This window comes from Balaenoptera borealis, assembly GCF_965194805.1.
Source record: "Balaenoptera borealis genome assembly, chromosome: 2".
Lineage (NCBI taxonomy): Eukaryota > Metazoa > Chordata > Mammalia > Artiodactyla > Balaenopteridae > Balaenoptera > Balaenoptera borealis.
Window position 1 is genome coordinate 13,155,403 of NC_138867.1, and position 18,176 is coordinate 13,173,578.

General features: G+C 46.7%; 2 protein-coding genes across 4 annotated transcripts in view; one reads left to right on the forward strand and one right to left on the reverse strand.

Annotated features, from left to right (window-relative positions):
• Nucleotides 1–17,762, forward strand: part of OTULIN (OTU deubiquitinase with linear linkage specificity) — a 71,170-nt gene extending 53,408 nt beyond the window's left edge. Inside the window, exon 7 of one of the 2 annotated variants that reach the window (XM_082380369.1) lies at nucleotides 13,133–17,762. In XM_082380369.1, coding sequence (XP_082236495.1) covers nucleotides 13,133–13,159 — 27 coding nt within the window. In that variant the 3' untranslated portion in view covers nucleotides 13,160–17,762. Of the gene's footprint in view, nucleotides 1–1,273; nucleotides 6,746–13,132 lie in introns of those variants that run through there. The other variant, XM_082380370.1, reaches the window with a different exon arrangement.
• The window catches only part of ANKH (ANKH inorganic pyrophosphate transport regulator), a 139,778-nt gene that overhangs the window by 8,864 nt on the left and 112,738 nt on the right, over nucleotides 1–18,176 (reverse strand). The gene's annotated exons all lie outside the window — the stretch shown is intronic.

Here is an 18,176-nt window from a genome sequence, read left to right on the forward strand (position 1 = left end):
ATGACCCACTCCTCTTTTATTTGACAGACTGTGACTCTTTTTCTGAGGTCCAGTCACTGACCATGAAATTTTTACTTTGAATTTTGAGATACTTACTTGTTGTTTTTCTTTTTCTTTCTTTCTTTTTTTAAAATCAGTGACTTGTTTGTTTGCATCATTTTAACCCATTTCTTGGGAAGATTCGGCATCTATGTCTATGACAACAATGACGGGGATATTAAAATAGCAAACACTATACAGCGCTTCTTATGGGCCGGGAACCGGAAGAAATGCTTTGTACATACTAAATCATTTCATCTTTACTTTCCTATGAGAGCTGTACTATTACTACCCGCTTTACAGATGAAGAGACCAGGCACATAAAGTTTTCTTCACTTGCTCAAGATCACACAGCTAGCAAGTGGCCCAAACAGGACCCCTGACCCCTGCCTCTCTGGTTAAGCCCTCAAACATGTGATTAGCATGTCAGTGTTGTGGGCATGATTCCAGAGTAATTTTCAGGACAGGATCACTGCCACCGACCATCACAGACAAATTTACAAATGTACACGATGATGAATACACACTGATTCATTCACAACATTTATCTGCCCCAGTGCAGCTGGAGAATACCCGAGCTCCCCTGTGTATCTCTGTGGGGACAGAGGTATGGGTCTTATGCCTGCAGCAGATCACAGTTTCCAGGTTGGGAGAGACAAGCGTGGTTTCTACAATCTCAGATTCTCATGCATCCCTCTAGGGGTCTCCCCATTTGAACCCCTACCCTAGACACTGATGAAAACAGAATCTACTTCAACTATTTACATTGTTTTTTAAAGTTTAAGTAAATGAGAGTATCATGTTATTTAATACATTTACTAATAACATTACTCCATCTATTCTTATTTACCCAGTGCATTATTTACCTATCTATTCTAGATGAATTTTTGTTTGTTCTTCTTTCTCTAGTTCCTTTAGGTGTAAGGTTAGATTGTTTGAGATTCTTCTTGTTTCTTGAGGTAGGATTGTATTGCTATAAACTTCCCTTAGAACTGCTTTTACTGCATCCCATAGGTTTTGGATCGTTGTGTTTTCATTGTCATTTGTCTTTAGGTATTTCTTGATTGCCTCTTTGATTTCTTCAGTGATCTCTTGGTTATTTAGTAATGTATTGTTTAGCCTCCATGTGTTTGTGTTTTTTACGTTTTTTCCCCCTGTAATTTATTTCTAATCTCATAGCATTGTGATCGGAAAAGATGCTTGATATGATTTCAATTTTCTTAAATTTACTAAGGCTTGATTTGTGACCCAAGACGTGATCTATCCTGGAGAATGTTCCGTGTGGACTTGAGAAGAAAGTGTAATCTGCTGTTTTCAGATGGAATGTCCTATAAATATCAATTAAACCTACCTGGTCTATTGTGTCATTTAAAGCTTGTGTTTCCTTATCAGTTTTCTGTCTGGATGATCTGTCCATTGGTGCGAGGGGTTAAAGTTCCCCACTATTATTGTGTTACTGCCCATTTCCTCTTTTATAGCTGTTAGCATGTGCCTTATGTATTGAGGTGCTTCTATGTTGGGTGCATATATATTTATAATTGCTATATCTTCTTCTTGAATTGATCCCTTGATCATTATGTAGTGTCCTTCCTTGTCTCTTGTAACATTCTTTATTTTAAAGTCTATTTTATCTGATATGAGTAATGCTACTCCAGCTTTCTTTTGATTTCCATTTGCATGGAATATCTTTTTCCATCCCGTCACTTTCAGTCTGTATGTGTCTGTAGGTTTGTAGTGGGTCTCTTGTAGACAGCATATATATGGGTCTTATTTTTGTATCCATTCAGCAAGCCTGTGTCTTTTGGTTGGAGCATTTAATTCATTCACGTTTAAGGTAATTATCCATATGTATGTTCCTAGGACCATTTTCTTAATTGTTTTGGGTTTGTTTTTGTAGGTCCGTTTCTTCTCTTGTGTTTCCCACTTAGAGAAGTTCCTTTAGCATTTGTTGTAGAGCTGGTTTGGTGGTGCTGAATTCTCTTAGCTTTTGCCTGTCTGTAAAGCTTTTGATTTCGCCATCAAATCTGAATGAGACACTTGCCAGGTAGAGTAATCTTGGTTGTAGGTTCTTCCCTTTCATCACTTTAAAAATATCGTGCCTCTCCCTTCTGGCTTGTAGAGTTTCTGCTGAGAAATCAGCTGTTAACCTTATGAGAGTTCCCTTGTATGTTATTTGTTGTTTTTCCCTTGTTGTTTTTAATAATTTTTCTTTGTCTTTAATTTTTGTCAATCTGATTACTATGTGTCTTGGCATGTTTCTCCTTGGGTTTATCCTGCCTGGGACTCTCTGAGCTTCCTGGACTTGGGTGGCTATTTCCTTTCCCATGTTAGGGAAGTTTTCAACTCTAATCTCTTCGAATATTTTCTCTGGTCCTTTCTCTCTCTCTTCTTCTGGGACCCCTATAATGCGAATGTTGGTGCATTTCATGTTGCCCCAGAGGTCTCTTAGGCTGTCTTTGTTTCTTTTCATTCTTTTTTCTTTATTCTGTTCCACAGAAGTGAATTCCACCATTCCGTCTTCCAGGTCACTTATCCGTTCTTCTGCCTCAGTTATTCTGCTATTGATTCCTTCTAGTGTAGATTTCATTTCAGTTACTGTATTGTTCATCTCTGTTTGTTTGTTCTTTAATACTTCTAGGTCTTTGTTAAACATTTCTTGCATCTTCTCGATCTTTGCCTCCATTCTTTTTCCAAGGTCCTGGATCATCTTCACTATCAATATTCTGAATTCTTTTTCTGGAAGGTTGCCTATCTCCACTTCATTTATTTGTTTTTCTGAGGTTTCATCTTGTTCCTTCATCTGGTACACAGTCCTCTGCCTTTTCATTTTGTCTTTCTGCGAATGTGGTTTTCATTCCACAGTCTGCAGGATTGTAGTTCTTCTTGCTTCTGCTGTCTCGAGATACCTATTTGTCTTTCAAGATACATTCATCTCGAGTAGAGTGTAGACCACTCCAGACAAACCTTCTGTCTCCATGATCATTGGTTTCTTTTTTTAAAAAAAATCATGTTAGCCTCTGTAGAAACTAACCAAAGGGATGCAGCCCTTTTATTCACAAGCTTAACATGAAGTTTCTGGTCAGCATATGTGTCACGGTCACATTTCTAATGAGGGTTTCGTTGGGCAAATCAATGAGTAATCTAACACCTCCCTTAGAAGCAATCTGTTAGCAGGCTTTGGCTGTATGTAGTTATTCTATATTGGGGGTAGTATTTAACCTTTCACTTCTAAATCCATGCAATAATGAGCTAAGTTCTGACACAGTTTTACCATGTATTGAGATTCCCAAATAGGATTAGAGTGTACAGCAAGGATGAAGGAAGCCCCAAAACTTACAGAAATAACACTTCTGGGCCTAAGATGTTACAGTCTGAATCAATGTGAGTAGAACCACACCACACGCATCTTTCCCAAGACCTTCCTCATCCACAGAGGCAGCTGACTTGCCCTGGGACTGAGTCTCTTTCCCAAGAACTTGGGATTGGAATTTGAAGAAGCTAATTGTCTCTGTCAGCATTTGAACTCAGAGGACTTAGAAACCCAGCCACAGTGGGACAGCCGTTCCCGTGCGTCCTGAAAGGATTCCATTCCACGAAGGAACAGTGCCAAGAACTCTGGCTTTGACTTAATTTCCAGAAGCTGTTGACCACGCTTTCGAGGAACTCACAAGGCTGTTTCCATTACCCTGAATAATCAGGATTAGCATCAAGTCAGACATTCTGAACCCCTGCATTTAGAAGAAGTGAAATACATGCAGCTGTTTTGAATTAAAATAGCCAGCCCTGGGCATCAGTCTTATTTGGAGGTTTTACTTAGAAAGAAGGGATCAACTTACGTTTAATTAGGGTTAAGTCTCCACTGGGTAAACCAGTGGTACCCCTCAACAATGCCGCCCACAAAGCGGTGGTTACAGGCTTGGGTCTGGACGGTGTGCTTGATGAGTAAGTTGACTTACATTCTGGTGCCAGCTCCTTAGTGCACCTCAGATGACCAGACCGCCAGCACATCTGGGGGCCCAGGCTGAGGAGCCCAGGATCTGCACAAAATGCTCCCACCATTGCCGGGCACAGCAAATGTGATCAATCTCAGCTATTATCATTGTAAAAGGTTTCCTGGAACCGCAATAAAATACCAACGGTGGGGTCATCTGCAGATGTTGAGATTAGGACTGATTTTATTTCCTCTTTGTACTTTTCCCTGTTTTACCACAAAGAGCGGGTCTTCTTTCTTCTGGTTCAGAAAACATTTTAGAATAAAAAGGACCCCATGTGTCTGTCTTCACGGATAAAGTCAACCTTCGTACGTGCCCATGACAGGGGTGAAGCAGTCTTGCTTCAGAACGAGGGCCGGCTTTCAGGGGTGTCCGCCGGCTCGGTTTTCAAACTGCATCTAATGTCACTCCAGGCAGAAGGCACCCTGATTCGATGTACTTGAGGGTTGAGGTCGGAGGCAAAAGAAGGCGGACTCGATCGGATACACACACGCCTACCTCGCTTGAGTCTTCAGAGACCCGGGGATGCCATTTGGCCTTTGGTTCTTAGCATCACGATACTGAGCTGTCTGCACACGTGTGGTGGGAGTGGAGGAGGGCAGGGGTGGGGCAGGGGCATTTCCCAAAGGGTTTTGCAGGTCATGGTTATGACTCTGGGAGCCTCGGGACTTTGTGGACTGGAGGAGTGACGCGATCGGACTGCTGTTTTGACAGGCTCTCCCAGGGCCGTGTGAGAACAGACTGTGGAGGAGAGGCTGCTGTAACAATCCAGGTGAGAGATGGCCTCGGACCAGGAGGTGAGAAACGGTCAAAGCTGGAGGCGCCTGCAGTTAGGGCTCCTGGGGTGTGCTGAGGGGTCCCCGTGCAGTGTGAGAGGGTGTGATGTGACGTGACTGAGCAAGCTTCGCTCTCCTTCAGGCTGGAGGCCCGGCTGCCCACGGGGGGCGCTCCCGGCCCACGCTCTCCACAGTTACTCTCTTTGCTGGCGGCTGCCTGAACTAGATGGGGCTGTTTCTAAGAGCTTTCCTGGTGCCATCGGTGAGCTCACGAGAAGTCCCCACATCCCCAGCGGAAGGACAGCATTTCAGCAGGACTGACCCTTCAGAACCAGGGAAAGGCTGACGAGCCCAATTTCTGGGGGGCAGCATTAAAGGGGGTGACGGGAGCAAGCCTGTGGCCATCTCCAGAGGGAACGGGCTGCTGCCGCTCGGAGCTGCCGATCGGGGACCGCCGACCCGTCCTCTGAAGGGCTGAACAGCCGCGTGGGCATGCAAGCGAAGGGGCGGCACGGGAGGAGGCGACGGAGACAAGCACTTCCGGGCGGGACAGAGTCATGGGTAGGACAGTGAGAATTACAGTAGTATACAGTGAAGAGATACATAAAAAGGGTGACTTCTGATGTAAGGTCAGGCCCGCAAAAGTTTCAGGAGGCTGAAACAGATGGAGTAAACCACCTCTATTACTGAGAGAAACAGAGCTTGGTTTTCGGTTAAGCTAGGGAGCGTGGCAAAGCCTGGTACCGAGTATTTAGGTACCGCCTAATATTCTCAGCATGGCTTGTTGACAGTTACAATTATTATAAACATCTACCTGGAATATTTTCATACGGGAGTTGACGTAACCATGAACGAGTACAGCACATTTTTGATAAAATATTATATTAACATTTTCAGATGTAATTTTGAAAATCAGCTTAAGAATATGAAAACTAAGTCATCCCTGTTATCACTTAGATTCAGGGAAACTGCCATATACACACTTCAGAGCAGTTGGTGCATTTTTCCCATGTAAGATGACTGAATTCTTGGTAAGAAACAAAAGAGTTGATTGAAAGAAACAACACACTTCAAACAGCAGGGGGCGCCATGCACCAAGGCCGCAGGTGGTGCTCCAGTTGTGGACTCCCGCCCATCCCATCTATATCTGCAGAATGGTAATTCTTTCCTTACCTGATCTGAAGAATATTTAGAAAGTTCCAACCTTAGCTTATGTTTAGCCTTTACTTTTTTTGACTGCTAGTAGTCAAATTGGAACTTGCTAGAGGCTGCGTGTGTTGGGGCTGGTATGCAGAGTGATTGTTTAATGGGTAGAGAGTTTCCGTTTGGCAAGTTGAAAAGTTCTGGGGATGGATGGTGAGGACGGGAGCACGACAATATAAATGTGCTGAACTGCACACTTACACACGGTTCAGGTGCTAAGTTATATGTGAGGGGTATTTTACCACAATTTTAAAAAATAAAAAAAAATTGGAACCTGCTTATAACAACACAATATGCACGTGCATTTGCTAATTGCTTTAAGAACTGCACGTGTGCACTGTTCGTGGGAATGTAAATTGGTGCAGCCACTATGGAGAACAGTATGGAGATTCCTCAAAACACTAAAAATAGAGTTGCCATATGATCCAGCAATCCCATTCCTGGGCATATACCCAGACAAAACTATAATTTGAAAAGATACATGCACCCGAATGTTCATAACAGCAGTATTTGCAATAGCCAAGACATGGAAACAACCTAAATGTCCATCGACAGATGAATGGATAAAGAAGATGTGGCACATATAGACAATGGAATATTACTCAGCCATAAAAAAGAATGAAGTAATGCCATTTGCAGTAACATGGATGGACCTAGAGATGATCAGACTAAGTGAAGTAAGTCAGAAAGAGAAATACAAATACCATATGATATCACTTATATGTGGAATCTAAAGTATGACACAAATGAATATATCTACGAAACAGAATCAGACTCACAGACGTAGAGAACAGGCTTGTGGTTGCCAAGGCAGGGTGGTGGGGAGGAGGGATGGATTGGGAGTTTGGGATTAGCAGATGCAAATGATTAACATCATTTATAGAATGGATAAGCAACAACGTCCTACTGTGTAGCACAGGGAACTATATTCAATATCCTGTGATAAACCATAATGGAAAAGAATATAAAAAAGAATGTATATATAGGTATAACTGAATCACTTTGCTATAGAGTAGAAATTAACACAACATTATAAATCAACTATACTTCAATAAAATAACTTAAAAAAAGGAATGCACCTGTGGATTTGTACTGTCATTCTATTACGAGGTAGAGATTTGGGGACCAGTCTCAATTGTTTTAATATCCCCTGAACAAACCAATCGAACCATCAAATCTACAACATGTGATGACTTAAAAAGCAAATGCTGGATGACTGAAGCTTTGGGGAGAAGTGTGAAGGGGGGCAGAGGCTCAGTGGGAAGGAACTAACTCTTATCAATTACTTACTATATGCCAAGAGCTTTCCATAGGTTATGTCATTTAACCCTATCCCAGTCCCAGCATCGTGGCTTTGTTTTTGGCTCCTCTATTGAGGACAGCAGGGCCCAGAAGGGCTGTATGACTTTCCCCAGGTCACCCCATTTGTAAAGGGTAGGGCCAGGATTTCAAGCCCGGCCTTGGGGACTCAGAAGCCTTGCTCCCCCCATGTCTCTGGCATGTCTAAAGGCGCCCAACTGGCCAATGGTACACGGTACACAGACACTGTGAGGGGCGCCAAATGAGCAAGTCTTAAATTCAGCATCTTTGGTCCTTTTCGTCCTTCCCCCATGCACAAGAGGTCCTTTTCTTCTCCCGGATAATGTGAACAATGAGAAGGCAGTCTCGGAGCACGGGGGTAGGGCAGCCCAGCAGAAACAAAGCCTCAAACAGGCCGTCGTTGTTGGAGACACAGGGCCAGCGTGGTACCACGATCAGAAAAAGTCCGGTAGTGTCCACCACCCTGATGGCTGAGGGACAGCTCGTGGATCAGTTTAGCCACAGGAAGTGAGACTGGGTCACCCTCATGAACTGAACTTTTAACTCTGAGCACAGGCTGAGGTCCTATGGGATGGTGGGTTTTGCTATTTCTCAGCTCAGATTCTGCTGCTTTCCAGCGCACAGCTGAAGGACTCAGGGCTGAATGCTGTACTGAGATGCAGCTCGGACTGGTGGGACGCAACTAAGAAAAAGGGATTCTTGATGTGCTTGTTGGATGTTGACATATGTTGCACGCTGACATATGCTATCCCATGAAGCAGCAACAGAGGAGAATTAGTGTGCCGACCAGAGCACTCGAGATTGTCCATTATATACGGAAATGGAAGTAGGGGAGCTCACCCTGAACTGCAAGATGCAAAACTGATCCTTAAATGATGAAAGAGTCCTCTAACTGGGGGGAAACTGAGGCTGTGACAGGCAGGACTGGACGAGACTCCAGGCCTGTGACCTGCACGCAGGGCGTTTTCTGGTGTTTTCTACCGGCAGTGCCTTAGCCAAGCTGCCCAGACCTCGCGGGGAGCAGGTGGCCAGAGCTGACGTGGCAGGATTAGGGCGCTATAAATACTGCCACCGTCAGTGACCTCGCTGCCTTTCAGAGCTGGTGGCCACTCTGCGGGGCGGGGCAGAGTGTAGTTCCTCTGTTTGTATCTGTGGGATTTGTGCCTCCCGAGGACACACCTAGTGTGAACAGCAGAAGAAGTATTTTAAGATTAGCTGAACCTCCCCGAAAGGGATTATTTCAGTGTGTCACAGAGAAAGAAGCTGACGGTACAGAGTTTTTCGACTGCTTCTTTCTCTGATGGAAAGCCTTTTTGCTTTCTTTCCCTCTGGGAGGGTCCCTGTGAGGCCCTGAAGTTCTGAAGCTTTAGGACTAAAATGTTTTAAATATGAAACATCATCACCTTAAATTTTACAGTGGCCTCCACCCCTTGGATGGCACGTATTTTCGCGCTGGCTTTGGCAAGATGGAACAGGCACCCGGGGGTGTTGCAATTCCGTGCCTGGTTTCTGGAGAGCACACACTCACCCCCTCCCTCTCCAGCAACCTGCAAGCTAGCCCCCCAGACGAGTATTAGCTCAGGACGCTGGGGACCAAGACGAAGAACAGCCTCATTGGACGGAACTGTGACCATCAAGGAGGAGACGGCCACTCACGTGGGAGAGAGTGACCACGTTCTTGTTAAGTTCACAATGACCAGGGAAATTTAAAAAAATGAAATACAGAAAAGAGATTTCAAAATTTGTGGGAAAGAGGCAAGTAAGATCTGATAACACCAGAGATTCTGAAAGGAGCTGGAAACCTCTCAAAAGAGAAAATTTCTCCCCCAACCCCTGCGACAAGCCGAAAAGAGAACAGAAGGCAACTGAAGACGTCGGGTGGTCCCCAGGCTGCTCTCGGGTGGGGGGGAGGGAACATGCCAGCTGGCGAAGGGGGTACCGGCCATCTCCCTGCCTTCATTTGCCGGCTCACAGGCTCTCTCTTCCCCAGCTCCCGGGAGGTAAGCCTAGATAAAGTCTAAGAACTACCACCTTCAAGGGCTCACAATCTCGTGGATGAATAAGGACAGGAAGGAAAAGCCCAGACACGCTGAACGGGTGCAAGTGCTGAGATCCAGAGAAAGGGCTTTACAAAACTATACCCGAGGTAAGAAGAGGAAGAGGAAAGAACCCGTAGGGGCCGAGGGTACATTCCAAGCCCCTCCTTTGAGTCTGCCTTTTCCACGAAGGAGGGTCATCTTAAAATAAATGAGCAAACATGGTTAAAAGGAATCTGAAGACCGGAACTGATAAGAGGGAATGAAGCATTTTGCTTGTGCAAGTCCCAGATCACTAACATCATCTGAAGTGAAAACACTCATTGGCGTGGCTGAGAAAGCAACGAATTGGGGAGGTACCAGGAGCCTCGAGGTTGGCAAATCCCCTGAAGGTGGATTCGAGAAGGGGCCAGCCCCCGACTATCATGAGACTATGGCCAGCTGGGTCTTACTGTTGGCTAACAGTGCCATGTGGCTAAACAAAGAAGCCCATGTAGGCTTAGGCTGCATTAATGAAAACTATAAAGTCAAAACTGGACAATTCTAGTCCATTAGCCGAGGTCAGACCTGATTTCGCGTTTGTGCTCCGCGTTCTCAGAGGACACTGGCAAACTGCAACAGTTTCAAGGAGCACAAGCAAAACACCGCAGGGCCTGGAAGCCAAGCCTGTTAAAAAGGTCTGGGGCTTCCCTGGTGGCGCAGTGGTTGAGAATCTGCCTGCCAATGCAGGGGACACGGGTTCGAGCCCTGGTCTGGGAAGATCCCACATGCCGCGGAGCAACTGGGCCCGTGAGCCGCAATTACTGAGCCTGCGAGTCTGGAGCTTGTGCTCCGCAACAGGAGAAGCCGCGATAGTGAGGCCCGTGCACCACGATGAAGAGTGGCCCCTACTCGCCGCAACTGGAGAAAGCCCCCGCACAGAAACGAAAACCCAGCACAGCCAGGAATAAACAAATAAATAAATAAATTAAAAAGAAAAAAAAAGGTCTGGAAATGGGCTTTGGCTGTTTGAAGGGCTGCCACGTGGAAGAGGGATTAGATGGACACTGAGGGCAGAGGTGAGGACGCCGCCTCACCAGCCCTTCGTCTGCGGACACTGCAGTCCATCTTCACAGCCTCCTTCCCGCCTCTCAGGCAGTCGGATCTTAGTTACTTCTGTAGTTTTGATTCTACAGTGACCTACTGATTCCTGCAGCAATCAGTCTGTTATTATGACAATGGGCTTCATACATGAATTCACTCAATTCACTCATTACCGGGCACCTGTCCTGTGCCGGCCACTGCGCCAGATGCTGGGCATTTACAGCGGAGAACACGGCAGAGTGACGCCGGTGCTCACGGAGACCCGGTGACTCCAGAGCGCTGAGTCATGATGGGGTCAGCGGGGGCCTCAGGGGGTGGGACCAAGCCACATACGCTGAACAAGGAGGCAGGCAGAGGGTTTCAGGCCAAAGGGACAACGTGAGCAGAGGCCTGGGCTGAGAGAACACACAATGGCGCCTCAGCTCCAAGTGCTCTGCGTGCCTGGGACGGGGAGCAGGGCGTGGAGATGCGCCTCGCACTGCTTGTTTAGGGCTTGGGTTTATGTGGCACAGAGAGCCCCTGGAAGGTCTGTACACCAGCCGCTCCGTGAGGACTGGTCTGGGGGGGAAGTGTGTAGAAGAGCCCCACTGGGGGCTGTGGTCCCAGCTGAGCGGGAGCTGTAGAAGCAGAAATAGGGATGCGATGTGGGGAATGGAGGAGAGGGAGGCCGGAGGGGTGTTTAGGAGCAGCCTAAGACCCGGCTCTGTACCCGAGGAAGAGAGCCGAGCTGAGGATGAGCCCAGGCTTCCGCCTCTGGCAACACCAAGCAGGCAGGAGTCCTTGCTAGTCACTGAAATAGGGAACAGAGAGGAGAAAAAGCTCAGGGCCACGAGCAGGCCATGAGTCCGCTTTGGGACAGGCAGAGTTGTCAGTGCCCGTGGGAAATCAGTGCATCTCTGGGCGGGAGGCAGTTAGATGTCTGGGCCCGAAGCTCAGGAGGGAGATGGGAGTCAAAGACGCTGATCTGGGAATCAGCCAGGCACGGCACCTGGAGCCACGACCTGCAGAGAGAGGGCTTAGGAGGGCGCTGGACAGAGGGGGGTGCTCGCTCAGAGTGAGGAGAGGGACGTCCCACCGAGGAGCCTGTGCGGCAACACTCAGAAAGGGAGAGGGAGAAGCGGCCGAGGAGGGGGCCGCAGGAGCCACGGGAAATGAGCAAGGGATGCACGCAACGGCAGCATCAAACTCGGCAGGTGAGCACCGGACGGCGCCCGAGGGAGCTGGGGCGTGAGCCCGCAGGGACCGGGGCAAGCTCTCTAAGGAGACAACACGGAGCGGTGACGAGAACGCAGCCCACAGGAACGATCTAGGAAGGAAGTGGGGCCCTTCGCCCCTGAAGAGGGAGGCGGGGGGCTGCGGTGGGAACCGCAGATGGCACAGGTGGGGAGCACAGATGGTGGCCAACAGCGGCGGGAAGGGTGGGCTTGAGGTGCTTTTGCGCAATTCTCTCAAGGAGCTTGGATGCCAAGGGGAGGAGAAACGTAGGGGGGGCTGCTGGATAAGGACATGATTTTTATGCTTTCTTTAAATTTTTTTTTTATGAAGTTGGGAGACTTGAGCATATTGAAACGTAGAAAGGGAGGAGAGATTTGGGAGAAGTTGGCAGTGGGGACAGGGAGACACTGAGCAGAAAGGACGGCTGAAGTCGTGCAGGTGCGTGCATGGGGGTACCACTCAGACGGGGGCGGGGGGCTGGGGGGGACGTCCCTGCCTCCACGCTGCGAGCACACAGAGGCCGCTGGCCTGCGGGACATCCTGCTTACTGTACATGTGACCCCTCAGTCCAAAATAGCATCTCCCTCCTCTTTCCTTTTACTTCATTTTTTTCTCCCAAGCAGCTGTGTTTCCCTGTAGAAGGCTGCATTATGGTCACCCAGAGAGATATTCCCTTCCTAATCCCCAGAACGAGTATTCATTCCTTTATATGGTCGACAGAGGTGATTAAATTAAGGATCTTGAGATAAGATTGCTTGGGAATGTCTGGGTGGGCCCTAAATACCGTCACGAATGTCCTTGTTATAGAAAAGGGAGGCACACAGAGGACAAGGCGATGTGAAGACAGAGATTGGCGTGATTCAGCCAAGGAATGCCGGCCGCCACCAGGAGCTGGAAGAGGCAAGGAATGGATTCTTTTCTAAGGCCACTGGAGAGAGTATGCCCCGCTAGCACCTTGATTTCAGCCCAGTGAACTGAATTTCGACTTCTGGCCTCCAGAACTAGGAGAGAATAAATTTCTGATATTTTAAGCCGTCAGGTTTGTGGTCATTTGTTACAGGAGCCACAGGAAACTAACGCACCGTCCAACACCATAGTGTATGTTAATTGCCTATCTTCTCCATGAGATTATGAACCCCCCCCTAAGAAAAGAGACGTTGTGTGTTAGTCCCACCATGGTAGCCCTGGGACCTGGTATGGAGCAGGGGCTCAAGCATTTGTTGAATGACTGCATGAACAAATACGCACGTGCTCCTTCTCTGGGGAGCTGTGCTGTAAATAGAGAAACCCTAGGCATCACCCATCCCACTGAAAGTGTTCCATCGCCCACGCTCTAGACAAGTTTGGCAACGCATCCAAATGTGCTTAAAAATCTTTCCTCACTGGCATTTCTAATATTTGGTTGGTGTGTACTGATGTATCAGACGTCTAAGCCAGAGGACTAAATATATCAATTTCTCTCTTTCAGCGCTCACTGAAGCTTGTGGGTAACTGACATTTCTGAATTAACAAGACGACCAAAGGCAGGAACGAACACTGTCAGCACCGGGGATTGGAGGCTATAAACAGGAAGGGGTGATGGGACATCCAAAGAACTTTCCCAAGTTCTCAGGGAGAAAAACGCGCAATATGTGTCCCATGTGTGGGTGAGGTCTGTCTAGAGAAGGTATGTATAAATCTATCAAGAAGCTGAATTTATTTTAAACACCAAAAGAAAAGAAATCCCACAGAAATTTGGAAGGGTATTATAGATATCACTAGAAAAATTCATAAAATTATTCACTGGCATCGAATATACCAGTAGCCATTTATTTACAGATACAGCCATCCTTTCCTTACATGGAATCCCACGTGTCTGGGGACCAAGGAGGAGAGCGCTGGCATTCTTTGCTTCCAGCGTGCCAGGCGCTATATGCTAAGCTATTACCCCTTTGCAAAGTCTTATAAGGTGGGTATTCTTTCATGCCCACATGGCAGCTGGGGAAGCCCAGGCTTATAGTTTTCAGAGACCACCCAGCTGGTGAGTGGTAGGGTCAGGGTTTGAACCCAGGCCGTGGGGCCTCCGGGCCCACATCCATGAACACTGTGTTATGTGGCCCTGAATTCAAGCCTAAGCTACTCCCTCTCCTTTGGCTCTCTGACCCTCCCCAACCCACCCCTTTTAAATCAAAATCCGCAAAGAGGGCAGTCAAGTGTCACTGAGAGCTCAGGGCCCTTGGCACCATGCCCAGCCCTGCATCTGAATCCATCTCCGGTTCACAGGGGCCGGCTCTCAAAACCTTCTTGCTTTTGTTTGTTTGGGTAAGGGCCGATTCATTCCTCGAGCCACATTGGTTAAGAGCCATCTCTGAGGGAGGATTAAAGGCAGGCCTTTGAAAACTGTCTGGTACCTGATTAATGATGAGGAGCTTTCCCAGGCACTATTATTTGCCACACGTGCTTTTTCTCAGTGTCACATGGTGGTTCTTTGAGGCTGGCCCTGGGCTCAGAAGGTTCAAAAAGACTCCGGAAATAATCTCACGGCACAACTCAATCATGTTTCCTTCACTGCCTGAACAAGTGGGCACTCCCACCCAGAGCTGGAAATGCAGTAAAACGGTTTAAGATAAAATAAAGAACATTTTCAGTAAAGGCCATGTATCAGTTAGCTAAGACTGACTTTACTTCCCCGTTCACTCTCTTAGTCTGCCTGCAGGTGCAGAAGACACCTAAGTGCTGGGAGAAGTAAAGCAGGTATTAAATTCTCCACTTGCTGTTTTCCGTAAGACATCTCTGTTCTTGTATTTCCGGCTTCTCCAGGCGAGAATCTGAACGTAGGGTTTGCTTAGAAATACTGTTCATGCAGGTCAGCACTATCCCCAGATTTATGTGCTTAATTATGTCTTTGCTGATGGGGCTTTTAGGGGGTGAGGGTAGAGGGTGGTTGGTATCACAGCATCCAATAGAAGTACCAGTGTTTGGTTTATGTTACCTTAATGTTTTGGGGGAAATACCTCTGTGTAACCAGAATAATCCTTGATTGTTTTCTCTTGTTTCTGGGTCCAATGTTCTCTGGCTTCACTAAACACAAAATGATCACTTAGCGCACCTAACGGCGTTTTATGTCCTCACGTGCTGATTTCACTACGTCTATTCAGGGTTTCCTGAGATAATTTACAAAAAAAGTTTTAAGATATTTTACATGGGCTTTGCTGACTCCTTACATGTCTTATCAGCATAAATCAACAGGATGTCCAAGTTCACCAGGAAGTTGCTTGTGTTCAGAGCCCAAAGCACCTGGGAGCGAGAGCAGACGCTGAAATCAGAAAACCGAGTGGCCATGAATATCATGGCCTCGTTTTGTCCACACGTCTCATCGTGATTATTGTTGGGAGGGTCTGGACCACACATCTGACCATTACATACTGTTATCTACCCACCGGATAAGAAGAAAAATGCTCCCCTACTGCTTCTGTCTTTAAGCTGAGATGAATAAAAGTGGTTTTTAAAAAAGCCACAGGGAGTCATAAAATACAGTTCCTTGAAGTCTATGAATTGATCCCCACTGGGTTATCTTGAATATTGTGTGGAACGATTCCTGACTGCCTTCTCCCTCTGATAAATCTGCTTTTGCACCAGAAAAGCCTCGGAGTGGAGCCTGTGAACCACATCCTTGATGTGAGGCTGGGGTCCGGCAGGCGGCACGGGGAACGTGTAGGATCCACGGGCCAATCAAGGCTCTTCTGCAGGAGCTGGGGGAGAACACAGGTGTCTTCTCCCTGGTTCCCAAACTCCTTCAGGTGGCGGCTCTGCGCCTGTTCTTTATAGAACACAGGTGTGTACTGACAGGTGATGCTGAAACTAAGTAATTTTTATGGTTTTGTGCCAAATCAGATACTGCCGTTTATGCAGGAAGCAGCAGAAGGGATCAAGGTTTTGAGACAAATTTGGGGGTATAAATACAACTGGATAAAATACTAGCAACTTAATTTGTTCCTTGAAAATTGCGAACATGTTTCGGCTTTTCAGTGCTAGTGATGGGGGTTCTGCAGGGCCGGGGTGAGATGCATTGGATTGTTCAACTAATGGAAAGCAGAATAAAACCAAAAAGCAAAACAACCTAAATAGAACACTGGGACTTCTACTGGATGCTATGACGCCAACAACCACCCCCCCTCAAAAAGAAGCCCCGTCAGCAAGGACAGAGTGAAGCACATAAATGTGGGGACAGTGCTGACCTGCATGAACAGTATTTCTAAGCAAATCCTCCACTCAGATTCTCACCTGCAGAAGCTGGAAACACAAGAATACAAGCGTGTTATGGAAACAGTAAGTGGAGAATTTAAAAAGAAAGCAAATCAGTTGATTAGTTAGTTCTGGTCAATCGATCCATGTGGCCCTAAATGACAAGAGGACTCCGTTCTTCCAGAAACACCAGTGTATGAGTTTGCTGGGGCTGCTGTAACGCAGAAGTACCGCAAACCGGGCAGCCTAACAATTTACTGTCTCATAGTCCTGGAGTGACACCAAAATCGAGGTGTGGGCAGGGCCACGCTCCCTCTGAAGGCACCAGGGAAGAATCTGCTCCAGGCCTCCCGGTTTCCGGCAGCGTCACTCCAGTCTCCACGTACCGCCCCCCCAACCCCCCGTGTGCGTGTCTGTGTCCACACCCCACCTCCTCTAAGAGCACCAGTCAGACTGGATGAGGGGTCCACCTGACTCACCCACCAGGACCTCATCAGAACCCTATTTCCAAATAAGGCCTCATTCTGAGGCACTGGGGCTAGAATGTCAATATAGGAATTTGGGGTGGACATAATTCACTCCATGATCATCAGAATAGAAGATTCGGGGTTGAGTGCAGAGTCGCACTTTCCCTTTTTACCACGCATTGACGTCAAAAGGCAAGGCTCAGGGTGGATCCAGAGTAAAAACCTATTTTAACTCTTTTTTTAAAAGAAATAGATCCTTAAGTAGTAAGGCCAGCCACTGGCCTCAGATACCCTTGCATCCTATTGTGTGAGGCACTGTGGTTGGATGGCAAGTCTCCCTTCTCTCTCTGCCCTAAGTGACGGCAAAACACACACACACACACACACACACACACACACACCACTGCCACTGCTGCCGCTGCCGCCATCACCACGCAGCCTCCATTTGCTGAAGCTGAGGTAGGCCAGTGGGAAACAGCCTGGAGACCCTGGCACAGTGCCATGACCTCAGCATATTTCGAATCTGGGGTCATGAAGCCCACCCTGGAGCAGCCTGTTGAGAATCACTCTTCCCGAGTCCCTCCCATCAGGAAACTTCCACAAGCCTCTTAGATAGCCTCATCCACCAGAAGGCAGATGGAGAAGCAAGAAGCAAGAAGCAAGAAGAACTACAATCCTGCAGCCTGTGGAACAAAAACCACATTCACAGAAAGATAGACAAGATGAAAAGGCAGAGGACTATGTACCAGATGAAGGAACAAGATAAAACCCCAGAAAAACAACTAAATTAAGTGGAGATAGGCAACCTTCCAGAAAAAGAATTCAGAATAATGATAGTGAAGATGATCCAGGACCTCGGAAAAAGAATGGAGGCAGAGATCGAGAAGATGCAAGAAATGTTTATCAAAGACCTAGAAGAATTAAAGAACAAACAAACAGAGATGAACAATACAATAAGTGAAATGAAAACTACACTAGAAGGAATCAATAGCAGAATAACTGAGGCAGAAGAACGAATAAGTGACCTGGAAGACAGAATGGTGGAACTCACTGCTGCAGAATAGAATAAAGAAAAAAGAATGAAAAGAAATGAAGACAGCCTAAGAGACCTCTGCGACAACATTAAACGCAACAACATTCGCATCATAGGGGTCCCAGGAGCAGAAGAGAGAGAGAAAGGACCCGAGAAAATATTTGAAGAGATTATAGTCGAAAACTTCCCTAACGTGGGAAAGGAAATAGCCACCCAAGTCCAGGAAGCCCAGCGAGTCCCATATAGGATAAACCCAAGGAGAAACACGCCGAGACACATAGTAATCAAATTGGCAAAAATTAAAGACAAAAATTATTGAAAGCAGCAAGGGAAAAATGACAAATAACATACAAGGGAACTCCCTTGTATGTTAAGGTTAAATTAAGGTTAACAGCTGATTTCTCAGCAGAAACTCTACAAGCCAGAAGGGAGTGGCATGATATACTTAAAGTGATGAAAGGGAAGAACCTACAACCAAAATTACTCTACCTGGCAAGGATCTCATTTAGATTTGATGGAGAAATCAAAAGCTTTACAGACAAGCAAAAGCTAAGAGAATTCAGCACCACCAAACCAGCTCTACAACAAATGCTAAAGGAACTTCTCTAAGTGAGAAACACAAGAGAAGAAAAGGACCTACAAAAACAAACCCAAAACAATTAAGAAAACAGTCATAGAAACATACATTATCTATAATTACCTTAAACATGAATGGATTAAATGCTCCAACCAAAAGACTCAGGCTTGCTGAATGGATACAAAAACAAGACCCATATATATGCTGTCTA